The 14559-nt window shown below is 43.1% G+C and overlaps 1 protein-coding gene across 2 annotated transcripts in view; it reads left to right on the plus strand.

The window, feature by feature from the left end:
• SMC6 (structural maintenance of chromosomes 6) overlaps window positions 1–14559 on the plus strand; it is a 2412589-nt gene that overhangs the window by 407707 nt on the left and 1990323 nt on the right. For both annotated transcript variants that reach the window (XM_069605927.1, XM_069605928.1), the window contains 2 exons: window positions 2979–3084; window positions 7093–7229. In XM_069605927.1, coding sequence (XP_069462028.1) covers window positions 2979–3084; window positions 7093–7229 — 243 coding nt within the window. The remainder of the gene's footprint in view (window positions 1–2978; window positions 3085–7092; window positions 7230–14559) is intronic.

A 14559-nucleotide genomic window follows, 5' to 3' on the forward strand; every position in this document is an offset into this window, starting at 1 on the left:
GAGAGCCTCTGGGCTTCTCTTCTTGCCGCCAGGATGTGCACTCATTTAGAAATGTTAAGGGCAGGCCAGACGGCATTGATCTGGATCACCGGGAGTTTGCAGATGTGGTGTGATGAGGTGCCAGTAAAGGGAGCGTTGCAATAGTCAAGCCTCGCCCCGATGATGGTGAGGTAGCTGTTAGGGGATAAAAATAATCTAGAGGCATTGATCAGCTTAGTAGTATTGGGTGAAGAGGCAATAGCGGTAACCTGGCATGTCAAGGACAGGGACGCTTCCAGATAGACGCCCACGGTCTTAACTGAGGCGGAAACCGGAATCCATAGGCTGTCCATGTAGAAGGCAGAGTATTGTGAGTTTAGATTTTTGACCACTGTCGGAGGCCCGACCTGCAGAATGTCTTCTCATCGTTTAGACACAGGCCATTAATAGCCATCCAGGCTTGGATGGTAGTGTAAACCGTGTTTAGAGTGTGCGTGTCTTCAGGGTAGTTGCCGGAGAGGGGGAGGATGATTTGGGTATCATCGCAAAGTTAGTGTAGGATATGCTGATGGAGTTCAGAAGGTCAAATAAGGGTTTGGTGAATATATTAGAGGGTTGGGAAAACACAAGACCCTTGAAGCATGCCCCACGAAATGGGTGCTGTGGAGGGGGGCACAGGCTGATTCGGTGCTCAGGTCATGGCTTCTGGTGAAAAGTTGGCAGCAGAGGTCAAGTGGTAACATACGATTTTGTGATCGACCAAGTCAAAAGCGGCACAGGCCCAAGAGAAGGACAAGTTTACCCTCATCTCTAATCACATCAAGTTGGATTTTTAAATCCAGCTGGGCTGATTCAGTACTGTGACCTTGCCGGAAGCCCAATTTGCGCGTTCCCACGATATGGTTGTTTTCCAGGTAGAGCTGGATTTGAATGTAGGCCTCCCTGTGTAGGATTTTCAATGGAAAGGTGACTGTTGTGATTGGTCGGTAATAGTTAAAAGCTGAACATCTTTTTCTTTTTCAGTGCGAGAACCTAGGCTTCCTTCTGGCTATAAGGGACTAAACCAGAGAAGGAGGCATTGGTGAAGCTGGTGATGAATATGATTAGTGCTTGGCACAGTCTTTGATAGTGGCTGGGCGGATATCACCTTTGCACCTTGATGGTTTCAGGCTCTTGAGGATGGCTGCGACTTCCGATTCCGAAAGATTGCAAAAGTGAAACGCAGAGGGATCTTGGAGGGTAGGTGGCTTGCGGTAGTGGTGAGGTTTTGAGTAGAGATTGTTTAACTTGTATTTTCTTGTGAGGGGAATACAATTTGTCGGGCATGGTCTTTTGAATGTTAGTACACCACACTTTGTCTTTCGTGATGGTGGGTGTTGGGGGGGGGTGGGGGGGGTTCCAGTTCACTAGGTATTGTGAATATCTCTCAGGTGTTGGATTTGGCATTTGCGATTCTGTTGTAAGATGTGGATTTTGCATAGATGATGGCTTGTATATATTGACTGGAGACTGTCCTAAACAACACCTTATGGGCATCTGAGGTGGACTTTTTCCAATTTGACTCTGCTTGGGTGTTTTTTTTTTAGCTATAAGCTCGAGGTCGTTGGTGAACCAAGAGTTAATGTGACCAGCGGGTTTGCTTGTGGGCTGCTAAAGGGGCAACTGTATCTACCGCTGATGCTGATAATTAGAACTGTGCTTTACGTAGCCCTGAGCCCATGATTAGGTCAATGTGGCCTTTTTAACTGTTGTGTCATAAGTTTAGTCAGATAGCGAAGCATTTGGTGAAATTTCACACTGTTATATTTGTACAAATTGTTTCCCTTTCTGCTGCCTGAGTGACTATTTGTATATCAATTGAATTATTTTGTTAAATAACTTGCAGTATGCAAGGCATAAAGAGTTGCCCTTGTGAATCTTACAAGGTTGCCATTTCCCTGTCTTTGATTTAGACTGCCAGGTACGAGCAGAACTGACCAAGCACTCTGCAACCACAAACACCAATGATTTATTAAGGATTTGTTTCTATATACAAATAATTTCCTGGCGGGACACTTTTCTCTTTTTGCCCATTTGTTTGTGGCATGTGTTTCCCACTTTCCCATGCTCTTATATTGCCCTTGCTCATTTCCTTTCCTCCAGTAGACTATGTTCTAGATGCCCCTGGCCATAGTGCAGTATTCCACTCCGCTTCACGGATGAGCCTAGGTGCACTTGAACTACTATGCTTGTGATCTGGCACCATACAAATGCCTTTTAACATAAGACCGGCTAGATCAGGCTATTTGGTATCATATGCAAAGAATATATTTGTTTTGTAAATTATTTGTAGGGCTTTTATATGGAAGTGTATGTGAATGTCTAGGTTTGAGTTCTTTGATTAGAACAACATTTATTTGTATCAGGATTCCATCCTTTTTGAAAAATGTGGCATTGTGATTTGTTAAAAAATAAATATTTTGTGTGTGCTTTAGTAATAAATGGTTGTCTCTGCTGTTTTTAATGTAATGGGAAGAATGATACAATTCCCGGGCTTGACAGAACATGGTTTACTTTTTTTCTACAGTTTATTTACTTTGAATTGCGTTTCTGTTTTGTTAAGTATTCATGGTTGGTATCACTTGTAATGATGTGAACTTCATTTCTGTCGTTAAGTCATCGGATTAAGTTTTTTTTCTTTATCTGAAACTGAAGATTTTCTCATATTGGCTTTCTGATGCAGCATCCAAAGTAAAGCAAGGTAGGAGCTGCTAATTATATCAGCTAGTGGGTTTCAAAGTATAATGCTTGATTGTTGCTGGGGTGCTGGAAGAATTATATTAGTAAGCCCAATGAACAGTTAGCAATCAATCTGTAAAATTCTTGATTATAAAGCCCATCATGCGCATGATGACTGTCAGGATTCTGATGGCATTATTGGAACAATTGGGGCCACACATAACAAATGTTCTAAAACGCGTTGCCTTTTCCAAAGCATTGTTTTAATATTTGTTTTGCAGGTGGAAAAAGTGCTGTGTTGACTGCTCTGATTGTTGGCCTTGGTGGAAAAGCTACTACAACAAACCGAGGCTCCTCCTTGAAAGGTTTTGTGAAAGATGGTCAGAAGTAAGTGTGATCCTTTGAATTGTGTATGGGGAGGGGGCTTGTGTAGTAGAGGGGGCTGTTATTAAAGGTATAGTACAGCAACACGTGTTGGCCTACTTGTGCTAGTATGAGCTTCAGAGATATTTCAGGCATAACATTTGCCAAAAATAAGCATTACCATATTTACACTTTATTTATATTAAGGGGAGTAGACCCAATGGGATGGGGGGTGGTTTTAAGTCTAACAGTGGTTAGGCAAAGCTATATCACATGTATTTTGTGGTAGAATATTCTTGCAACACATTCATTCTTATAGCCTCTGTTTTAATACCCTTCACCTCTAGATTATTCTCCTCAGCTAGACACATTGCAAAAGTACACTGTGTTGCACAACTAAATTCCTTACTACACAGCTAGCTTAGTTACATAGCTATTTTGATTTGTTGTAAAGCCTAATTATCACACAATGTGTATTAATATGTTATGCTTAACTAGATATTTTGCTCCTTTCGTAATTTAATTACGATCCAACTGTACTTCGTTCTCTTGTTTCCGAAGAGTAAATTCCTCCATAGCTAGATTTACTGCTAAACTAAAATTATTTTTGTCCAACTGTTACCTTGATCCTTGGTTATATAGATAAGTTGTACCTAACGGTTGTATAGCCAGATATAGTGGAGCTTTGCTAGAATGTTTTCCAGCCTTACCTCGCCCATGTGTTGACCTAGATTAACTCTTACCTCTTGACTGATTGTTGCATAACCAGATCTATAGTTGCTCAACTAGAATGATGGTTGCCCACGTAGATAGATTTTCTTCTATTTTATAGCTTGAGAAATTAGGGACTACCTTGACTGGCTTGGTACTTAGCCTTACTGGTCGATGAATTGGTAATTATCTGTTGCATAGCTAGATCTGCTATGGATTTGGTAGATTAATTGGTTGACCAACTGTACTTGTCCAGTGGTTTGCCTGAGATTGTGGATCCTCCACAATATATTTTGCACAGTAAAGTTATCTGCTATGCAGCTGCACTTGGATGTCTGGTTATCCCTGAATAATGATTCAGCCACAATTGAATCCCCTCTCTCCCTCCACCCCATTGCTAGACAAACCTTTGCAATAGTTGCCTGTTTTTTTTTTTTTTTTTTTTTTCCTTTGGCTACCCACGTCAATGATTGCACCTGTACATTAATTTCTCCATTGGTGGAGTAAATTCACACCATCAGTTTGACTCGTTGCTCTACTGGTTTTACTGTCCCATTAGTACTAGACAATGTGTTTTTACTGTTAGTTTAGTTACTGCCCAACTGTAATTGTCTCCCTGAGTGCCCCAGATAAACTACTGCACTGTAATGAATAATTGCTACACGACCAACTTGAGGTTTCACTGAGTGCTGTAACACCACATTAACCCTTACACAGTCAGATAATGTATCGTGCACTAATAATTTGCTTCCTTGACTAAACAATATTAGTTGTTTTTGCACTACTAAATCGATGTGCACTTGTAGCTCGATCTTTCCACCACTAGTTTAGCTTTTGCCCAGCTTTTACTTGTTTCCTTGAATTCATATTTATTGCTTGCACTTCTACACTAAACGTGATTAGGTATCGCCCAAGTATACTTATCTACGGATTACCAAGATCAACTATTACCTGATTTTTTCCAGCATTTCATTGATTACCTTGCTGTTCAATATTCCCAGTTGTCAGGCTAAGAATACTTGGTACATCAACAAACCAGTTCCACTCGTGTAATCAAAAAAACGGCACTTTAGTGTTTCATCAGGCTCATTTTGACTATTCACTCGTTAGCCAATAGGCACTCTTCCCACTTAGCACCACCACTGAAGGCTATTTTAAGTTTGTTTACTGAACTTTTAACCTTGGAAGGCCTCTCCAGAGTTCCTACTTTCTTTGTTTTTAGGAGAATCTTTCAAGCTACCACATCAAGAGCCAACCTATTTTGATGTTTGGTAAGGTTTTCGTATTGTGAGGTTTGGTGAATGTTGCACTAAGTAGGAACTGCCTAGGAGAGAGGGTGTCTCACAAATGCATCTGATGCTCCCTCGTGGTTAGATTCCTCTGAGGTGATGCTCCCTGTTGCCTCACCAGGACTTATGCCAAGCCAAAAAAGCCTTTTAAAAACTTGATCCACCAGAAAATTAAAAAAACAAAACTTCTATGGGGCGGACAAGCATGAGTGCTTATACTGCCTGTACCCTGACCATGACATAGACTTCCGCTCCACTTGTTCCTCAAAGAAAATGTTGAGACTGGTATAGACTACTGGTTGCATGGCTGGATGAAGGCACAATAATAGCTTTGGCTCATGTTTCAGTGCTCTCTAGCAGATAACGAGAGAAGGTTACCTTTGCTAAGAGCACAAGATCCCACAAAGAGTCCTCCAGCGATAAGTGTGTGAGGAGAAGAGTCCACCCAGGCTCAAAAGGGTTACCCTGGTAAGATCGCTGCCCACCATTTCCCAAAACCCACCCCTTCGTCCTCTGTAGACCAGAAGCAACACAAGTTGCCGAGTAAGGATGCTGTGTCCATAAAAACAGTAGGTGTATTTTTACTCATTTATTTGTCTGCAGCATTCGCCTGTTTTTAGGGAGTAAACCTGGTTGACAAGTTGCTTATTCATAGGGTTGTGACCGCTCTTAGCTTGATTGCTCTGTTGGATTCTTGGATAAGCAGATGGAGTTCACTCTTTGGTTGTTCAAATTTAGACCTTGCTGCAATTTGAAGAGTCGTATGAGAAAGAAAGGAGGAATAGGATGTCCTTGGATTCTGCTTCATCTGGAAACCTGTACAAACAGTTTATTATTCTACCCCTGGTTATCCAGCTCCATCACAGTGAGACTTGTTCTGCCACATCCTTCTCCATTTTAAATATTTTAGCTGCAGAGTTCTCCAAGTGGCACACCTTTTTGTTCCACCTCATCAAACATTTTATTCTATCCTCCCAGCTTTGTCTAATGCATTCAGTGTGGTGCTTGTTTCACCATGCAGAGCTGCCCGGACCACTCTAGTTCTTGCAGTGTTTCCATTAATTGCTTCTATAGAGTAGTAGGCACCTCCTGATAATCCATGGGACTAAGTAATGAACATTCTCTGGAAGCAGTAGTGGAGTCACATTTGATCTCTTCAGGGTCGTTCCTAATGCCATTATGTGATATTTAATGCTTTTTGAGGTCTCAACACATATGATTTGAGTTATTTTAGTGCTCATACACATGCATAGACAATGCAGTAAAGGAATTCTTCACTCGGGTGGTCCAGTGGTAATGGCCCAAACACAATTCCTTGAGGAGGGATTGCAGCTAGACTGCACAAGGCAGACAAAGGACAGACTGAACTTGGTACTGCTGCTGACATTTTTACAAGCGCTATGATTTCGATTTTAACTCCTGACTGTAGGGTGCTCTGGTCAAGTCTAGCTACAAAACTGCTCTGGTAAGTCCTTTTTGAAGTGTTATGTTCAGTTATTTCCCCCATTTGGGTTTCTGATGAATTGCTTTATACTTGATTGATTTGGGTCCAACTGCAATGCAATATTACGTTATTTGGTTGCTTGGTCTCATAGGCTGGAAGAATGAAGGTGAATGCGATTTAGGAGTTCATCGAAGTTACTTAGAACTATTTTTGAACTGCCAGTTTTGCCACTTTCTAACTCCAATTGAGCTAAATGCAACCCCTGATGGGTCTGTAAATCTGTGACCTCATTTGGCAGACGCAAAAATAACTGGGGATCAGCAAAGCAGACAAATCAGCAGGTGGCTGTGACCCTGGTGGCATAGTGCACGTCCCCCACCTTGTAAAAGTAAGCTTTTTGCCTAGATTTTGCAAAAAGTGATCGTGTCCCTTCATTTATTTGAAAATGTCCTTTTAGTCTGGATGAAAAGGACCTGTATGACTAAGCGTGAAAGAGTCACTATAGTGAGCAACTTGAATCTTTTTACAGCACAATGTTTACTTACACACACCTTGTACAATGGAGCCCGATAACTTATTTGTGTTCAGTTCTGCAGATGTTTCCATTACTTTAAGAAACAGAGGAGAAGATGCGTTTAAACCTGAAGTGTATGGAGATTCCATAATTGTAAAGCAGCATATTACAGTGGAGGGGAACCGGAGCTACAAACTGCAAAGCAAAACTGGTGAGAATTGTGTGTTTAACTCTATTTTCTCTGAGATAAATATTTCCTTTTCAGGCGCACAACTTTGGTCTGTTCAGGCATTTTTGATTGCTTGTAATATTGTGTGTCGACTGTTAAGTGAAATATAGAGTGCCTTGTACTGTATAGAAATCTGTGGCTCAAAGAAAGCTGGAGACAGCGTTGCAGTTATCAGGTTTATTGATCCCAAGAGAACATTGTATTATCAGCATTTATAAGATTAAGTCCACTACAAGAAGACCTCCACCAGCCCCTGCTCAGGCTGCCCCCAACTGCCACACCTTCAAACCCCCAGCCTCAGCATTCCTCCCAACATTCCACCAGTGACATCACTCCCAGACTAAAAGATATAGTACACAGACTGACTCAGTCACCACGAGATCTAATACACAGACTGACCCAATCCCTACATACTGCTACAATATTAAGCTTTTGAAGGGCTTGGTCCTTTATTCTAGGGCTCAATGATTCTGAAATATTTTTTAGGAAAATATTCATATGATTGAGGCGAGGTACAACTTCTATTTCTTTTAGCATTTATTCACATATTAACTGTCCTGAATAAGTAGTGTGAGGAGTCGGTCATAGGATACTGACACAGGTGGTGTTTCTTTCCCGAATACTTTTATTGAAATAAAAATCTGGGTTGGTAAAATGCCTCTCTAGCCCCAACTCTGAGGTGTTGCTCTGCCTCACCAAACGAAAAAGCTCATTGTCAGAATGTCCCAAAATAATATCGTCGGGCCTGTGCCCAAAACCTAATCTGACCTTCACACTCTGTATTCTACAAAAAGGGAAAAATAAAATCTCTTGGCTGTTCTCCTGCGGCCTACTCAAAAGTTCTAAGGTAAAGGAAATCCAAAAGGTGTCGAACAAGCAAACTTCCATAAAGTAACAAAAGTTACAAAACAAAATATTCTTACCAAGAGAATAGTTGATTTCCCCCTTGTTCTCATTTGAACTTCTAGAATTCATCTTTTCTTTATTCGGCTTCCTTGGCTTTTCTTTAGCCACAAACTTTGACGAGGACTGTGGGATGCCTTTACTAATCTCCAAGCTACGTCTTGGTTTGCTACGAAGTCTTGCATTCTGTAAGGTACTGTATGGCTATTTTCACCACTTGTTTTTGTCTATATCCAGTGCATTAGGAGACTTTCCCAACTTCCTTTTGCTTTCTTTAGTGTTCACTCCTTGCTCGGTTTACTCCCCAGCCAAATATCCTGTGACTGCCAGCACAACTGCTGGAATGAGTAAGAGGGGTGTTGTCATTGTCCCTGTTGTGCCTCTCACGTCGCCTGCTGTTCCTCAGTATTCCGGGTTCATTCGCCTGTCCAGGGTTACCTGTTCTCCTTCCGGGTCCACAGAGGTGTTTTTGCCAGACTTCCTCTTCATTCTTTGTGTGTCAGTCAGCGCTTGGCCCTCGTTCCCTTTTATTGAAATAATCACCTTCCGATGAGGAATATTAGTGTCTGCGTCGCATGTTTAAAACTTTAGTGCTGCAATGTGTTCTTACTACAGGACTAGCTGGACTTTGATTTAGCACTGCCGTTTGGCGGCTCACTGAGTGTACTGAATTCCATTGCAGTGTCTTCCCCTTGTCCCAGCAGGTACTTTCAGTTCCTCCTCGTGACTGTGTTGCAGACTTTGACCTTAGTGGCTGTATTAGGCAGTTTGTTCTACACCTGTGGGAGTCTGAGACTGGTGTCTATCCGGTCTGGACTTTTGTGCCGTAGGTCACCGGCACCTCCACTTGAGCTGTGTCTCGTGGGAAATACCCTTTTAGTTTCCCCAGCAAACTGCTGTTTCTGTGCTTGGTCACGGCCTGGGCAGAGTTTTTCTCGTATCCTCTCTCCTTTCGCTTGGTCCGTGCTTTTCCACCTTCCTGTGTTCTCGGGTCCCACTACTTCTACTATTGCGTCTACTGCTTCTTGCTTTTCGTCCCACATTCTTATAATACGTCAGGGTTTTACCCATATGAAAAGGTCTAAAGCGCTGAATAGAGTTCTTGTGTCTACTACTTTTGTCCCCACGCGGCCTCCTCATCTGTGTCCCTCACATAGATGGCTGGTTCCACTATATCTAGACTTGTAGTCATACCTGAACCTCCGAATCTACGCAAATGCTGGAAGAAACTAATAATCCTTCCTGACCTAGTCGACACACTCCTCCAGTCTCCTCCGCCTACCTGCCTACTCAATAATCAACTAACCCCTGACGCCTTTGACTCACGGCTCAACACCTCACTGATGCAGCTCGCACCCTCTTGCAAACCATCAGCTCACCGTGGCCTTTTTCCTAGATGGTTCACACCTGAATTGAAGACCAGTAAACAACTATATAAATACCTAGAGCGCAAATGGCGGAAAGACAAAACACCCATGAGCAGATCCACCTTTGGCCCGTCACCTTCATCAGTACAAGGCCGAAATCCGAAAAGCAAAAAAAGCCCATTACAACTCCCGAATCCTAAACTGTAAAAACCCCAACAAAGAACTTCACAAAATCATCACCAAATTCACCAAACCATCATGCACCACCACCGTCCCGAACCCCCTCACAATCGCTGTGCGACTCGCTGTGCGACTCACTCTTGCTCCACTTTTACTCCACAGCTCTCGAAAGAATAAACACTCTAACCAACAAACTAGCTGTCTTACACCCTACAGGCAACCCACCCTCCATACCGGCCAACCCACCGCCTGGACCACTACCCAACCAACGTTCGACTCCTTTAGTCCAATATCTGCTGACCAATTTCTCAAACTCCTCTCTGCCCGCAAACCATCCAGCTCTCCGCTAGACCCTTGCCCGGCCACAACCCTCAAAGAAATGTTTGCATCTACCTGCGCAGGAGAACACGCAAGAACAGTCATAAATGACTCCCATTCCTCTGGAATTTTTCCCGATGCATTCAAAACGGTTCATGTCAAACCTCTAATAAAAAAAACCTTCCCTCGACCCTCTCGAGCCCAAAAACTACCGCCCCATCTCAAACACCAGGTTCCTTGCCAAACTCATCGACCAAACTGCCTACTCCCAACTAAATGCCTTTGTCGAAGCCAACAATTTCCTTGACCCCGCTCAATCAGGTTTCAGAGCCCGACACAGAACCAAAACCACCCTAACCGCAATCTGGGATGACCTTAAAAACACGGCAGACTCTGCGGGATGCACCACATTAATCCTTCTTGACCTATCCGCTGCCTTCGACACAATCAACCACTCAATCCTCCTTCACCGCATCCACTCCCTGGGAATTCGTGGAACCGCTCTCAAATGGATAGCATCATTCCTCAAAAACAGGAACCAAATAACCCTACTCTCCACCAATTCCTCCCAAGCCCGACCAGTCGACACAGGAGTTCCACAAGGAGCATGACTATCAGCCCTCCTGTTCAATCTCTACATGGCCACCTCCCACGAACAATTCGTTCACACAACATCCTGTGCTACAACTACGCTGATGACACTCAACTAATTCTAAAACTCCTGAACTCAAAACCCAACTGCCGACCCGACCTCGCTTCCTGCCTCCTCGACATTGAGCTCTGGATGACCACAAACCACCTCTTGCTAAACCCCTCCAAAACCGAAATCATGGTATGCAGCAACACCGAACTTCTTCCACACCCACTACCCTGGCCATCTGCCATGGGCAACCCACTGACTCCCTCTAATTCAGTAAAAAACCTTGGATGCACCCTAGACTCTGACCTAACACACTCTCGCCAAGTCAACAACGTCTCAAAGTCCTGCCACTACCATCTTAAAACTCTTAGGCGCATGTTTCCATACCTCTCCTTTCCCAACAGACTCTCCGAGGTCCAAACAATTGTTACCTCTAGACTGGACTACGCTAACCCCCTCTACCTCGGCATCCATGCATACCAACTGACTAAACTACAAAGAGCACAAAACGCTTGGCTCTAGAGAGCACATCTCCCCAGCCCTCAAAACTCTCCACTGGCTTCCGGTTGCCCGAAGGGTGACCTTCAAAACCTTATGCGTTTCTCGCCGAGCACTGCATAAAACTGGACCTCAATATCTTCAAGACAAACTAAAACCCCATCACCGTGCACATACTCTAAGATCAAGCTCAGCCAGCCTTCTAGTCATACCAAAAACAAACTCAGTCAGGTTAGGCAGATCATCATTCTCAGTCTTGGCCCCCACACTGTGGAATGCACTCCCACCCCACACCCGACTCACCAAATACCTCATGTCTTCCCACAAATTACTGAAAACTTAGCTCTTCCCCCTAAAACTGACCCCGAACTCAAACTAACTCAATCTGGATAACAGACCTTCAATGACTTTTGCCCAAATGATCATAGATAACAATGCTTCATCACGATCCGAGCGAGAAATCGAAAACTAATAACCCCCATTGGGTATTATTGGGTAGCTAAAAGAACAAACAAAATAGAATGAATAAAAAGGATCAAACCTGTGAAGTAGATACAAAGAATAAGCTGTACGAGAGCAGTAAAATAGCTGAAATTAAGGAAATGGGTGAAATAAATGTAATGGACAAGAGGATCAATGTGCACGTTAGACAACAATTCAACTAACCTAAACTACTGGATCATTAATAACGATAAAACAAGTAACAATACAACCTCAAGATCCATGCGAGAAATCAAAAACTAATAACCTCCTATGTAAACTCAAAAGGACAAACAGAATAGAATGAGAAAAGTAGACCAAAGCAGTGAAGTGGATAAAAGAATAAATTGTATGAAAGCAGTGAAACGGTCGAAATTAATGAAATGATTGAAATGGACGAAAGGGACAAAATGGACGAAAGGAATAAAGTGAAGAGGATAGAAAGACGAATACAGGAGACGGATGAGTGCACAGACTGAAGGCATGGAATGTAAGGGTGCATGGTATAAATGGAAAGTACTGAATAGAAGATTCGAGTACATGAGATTGGTGTAGTGCATGGGACAAATGGAGAGCATGGAACGGATCGAGTGCGTGCGACAAGTGACATGGACTGAACCGTTAATGCAGGATGAATGAACGAAGTGAGTGGAGCGGGTGAAGTCGGAAGAGCGGATGAGTGTGCGTAGAGCGGATGAGTGTGTGTAGAGCGGGTGAGTGCGCAGAATGAACAAGGGCATGGAGCGGATGAGAGCATGGCGCAGATAAGAACGTGGTGCGGATGTAGGGTGTGTGTAGATAGAGTGGAGGGGATGTAGGATGTCGAGCAGATTTAGGGTGTTGAGCGGATGTAGGGTATGGTGCGGGTGCGGAGCAAACAGATGATGTATATGGGAGGAACGGGTGAGGCGGTTGGGAGGAACGGGTGAGGCGGTTGGAAGGAACGGGTATAGAAGGGGGAAGAAACGTGTGAAGTGGGTAGCAGGAACGAAGGATGGATCTGGAAGAATGGGTGTATAAGGGCGAGACGGGTAAAGTATAAGGAAGGAACAGGTGAAGTATGTGGACAAAATGGTCAAATATATTAAATAAAACGGGTGAATTATGTCGATGGATTAAGTGAAATATGTGGGTGGAACAGAGAAGTATGTGGGCGGAATGGATGAACTGGGCGGAATGGATGAACTGGGCGGAATGGATGAACTGGGCGGAATGGATGAACTGGAACATATCACATCTCCACGCTTACTCTCCTCTTACCACCACTCAACTAGAACACAGCGATACTATGACGCCATTCGGTATATCTGTTCTCATACCATCATTTGCCTCATACCCCCATCACCCTAACTAAACACTGCGGGTTACACACCCTCCAGCCTAGGCGTTCTCCTCAGGCCTAACGCAGCCAGAATCGGTCTGGATGATAATCTGCCAGAACGAACACATACTCATGATCTCTCAACCACCACACCTATCGTTAAGAAGCAGCTATCACACGAATGCCACACCAGCTGCACACATAGCTGGTGCTCACACACACACCTTATGACTCTCTATTCTCTCTACTGACTTGAACTTCGGTTCCCGAGGGCGTTCAACCTACCAGCGCCTTGAGACCATACCAATGGTACATAAGGCGCTATATAAATGCAAAGTAACATAACATAAGAAGAGAAGTTGAGGGAACTTGTTTACGTTGTTCAGCTCTTACAGTAGTGACTACACCTTGCGCTTCGTCAAATTAGAGAGGTTGCAAGTAAATTCGTTTCTGAAATTTATAATTACTTTTTAGTCATGCCTGTAAAGACTATTGCAGCCTGTAATTGCATTAGTTCCAGGTAAGGTAAACTCACAATGGACATGCATTGTTTGAACATGTTGTGATCTGCATGATGTATGTCGTAATATTGTGTATCATGGTATCTTTATTTATTTTTACATTTGTATAGAGCACAGGCATCCCTTGGGCATCACAGCACTGTTACTTGTGAGGATCTTAGTTACACATGCGCCCAGTTACCTGAGGGTTCGGACGTGCTTTATAAATAAACAAACTAAACTACAAGGAGAATATTAGTACGTATTGGTAATTACATAGCATACAATTTTATCTTGCAGGTATAATTCCAAGCTAGATGGGGCGTAGTAAGTGGTGCTCAGTCAAAGATCAATTTTTTCAGAGCTCATTAGATGTTACAATATACCTCTGGAACCAGTAGAATCCTAAAACAAATGAAAATAATAGTTTGGGTAATGTAGCTAACCGGGTTTAATGATCAAGATAAGTCATTGAAGCACTGACGTAGAAGCTATGCTATTTAGAATCTATGCTGCCTATGGTACGGAACAGCAGTCTAGAATATTTTACTGATGGTTGATTAAGTAGATGACCCACCACCCATATTTATCTGGTAGACAATAGTGGGGAATTCGCCTTGTGCATTTTTACTTCTCCCACTGTAGAGGGCTCTCAAAGGTGGGCATCAGTGTTCGAAATAGGCAGAAGCCCAATTCCACAATACAGATTTCGTGATCCTTTTAGTGAGCCTGTAGACTAATCACTAGACAATGAGCTTTGTGGAATGGGATTGTCTGCACTGAGAACCATGTTGAGCACCTGATTACTGAGAAACCTCTGTTGTATCCGCATTATCTGATCTTAACCAAAGGCATCGTCTCTGTGACATTATGGGGCAGTATTGCAAATGTGGAGACTTCGGGATGAGAAACCCCTGGTTCTCTATCATGAATCCTGAAAAGCACTGAATATTTGAATATTGACACCTTTGGACTTGATTTCCGAACATGTTTTAACAATAGCTTTCTTTTTTCACAGAAGCCTGCCTTTCAGGCTACTTTTATCAGTTTTATCCTTGTACAGCTTTTGGGTGCTACTTTTCAGCTGCTTCCCACCTTAATATAA

Source organism: Ambystoma mexicanum, chromosome 4p, assembly GCF_040938575.1.
Source record: "Ambystoma mexicanum isolate Mex_15411 chromosome 4p, UKY_AmexF1_1, whole genome shotgun sequence".
NCBI lineage: Eukaryota > Metazoa > Chordata > Amphibia > Caudata > Ambystomatidae > Ambystoma > Ambystoma mexicanum.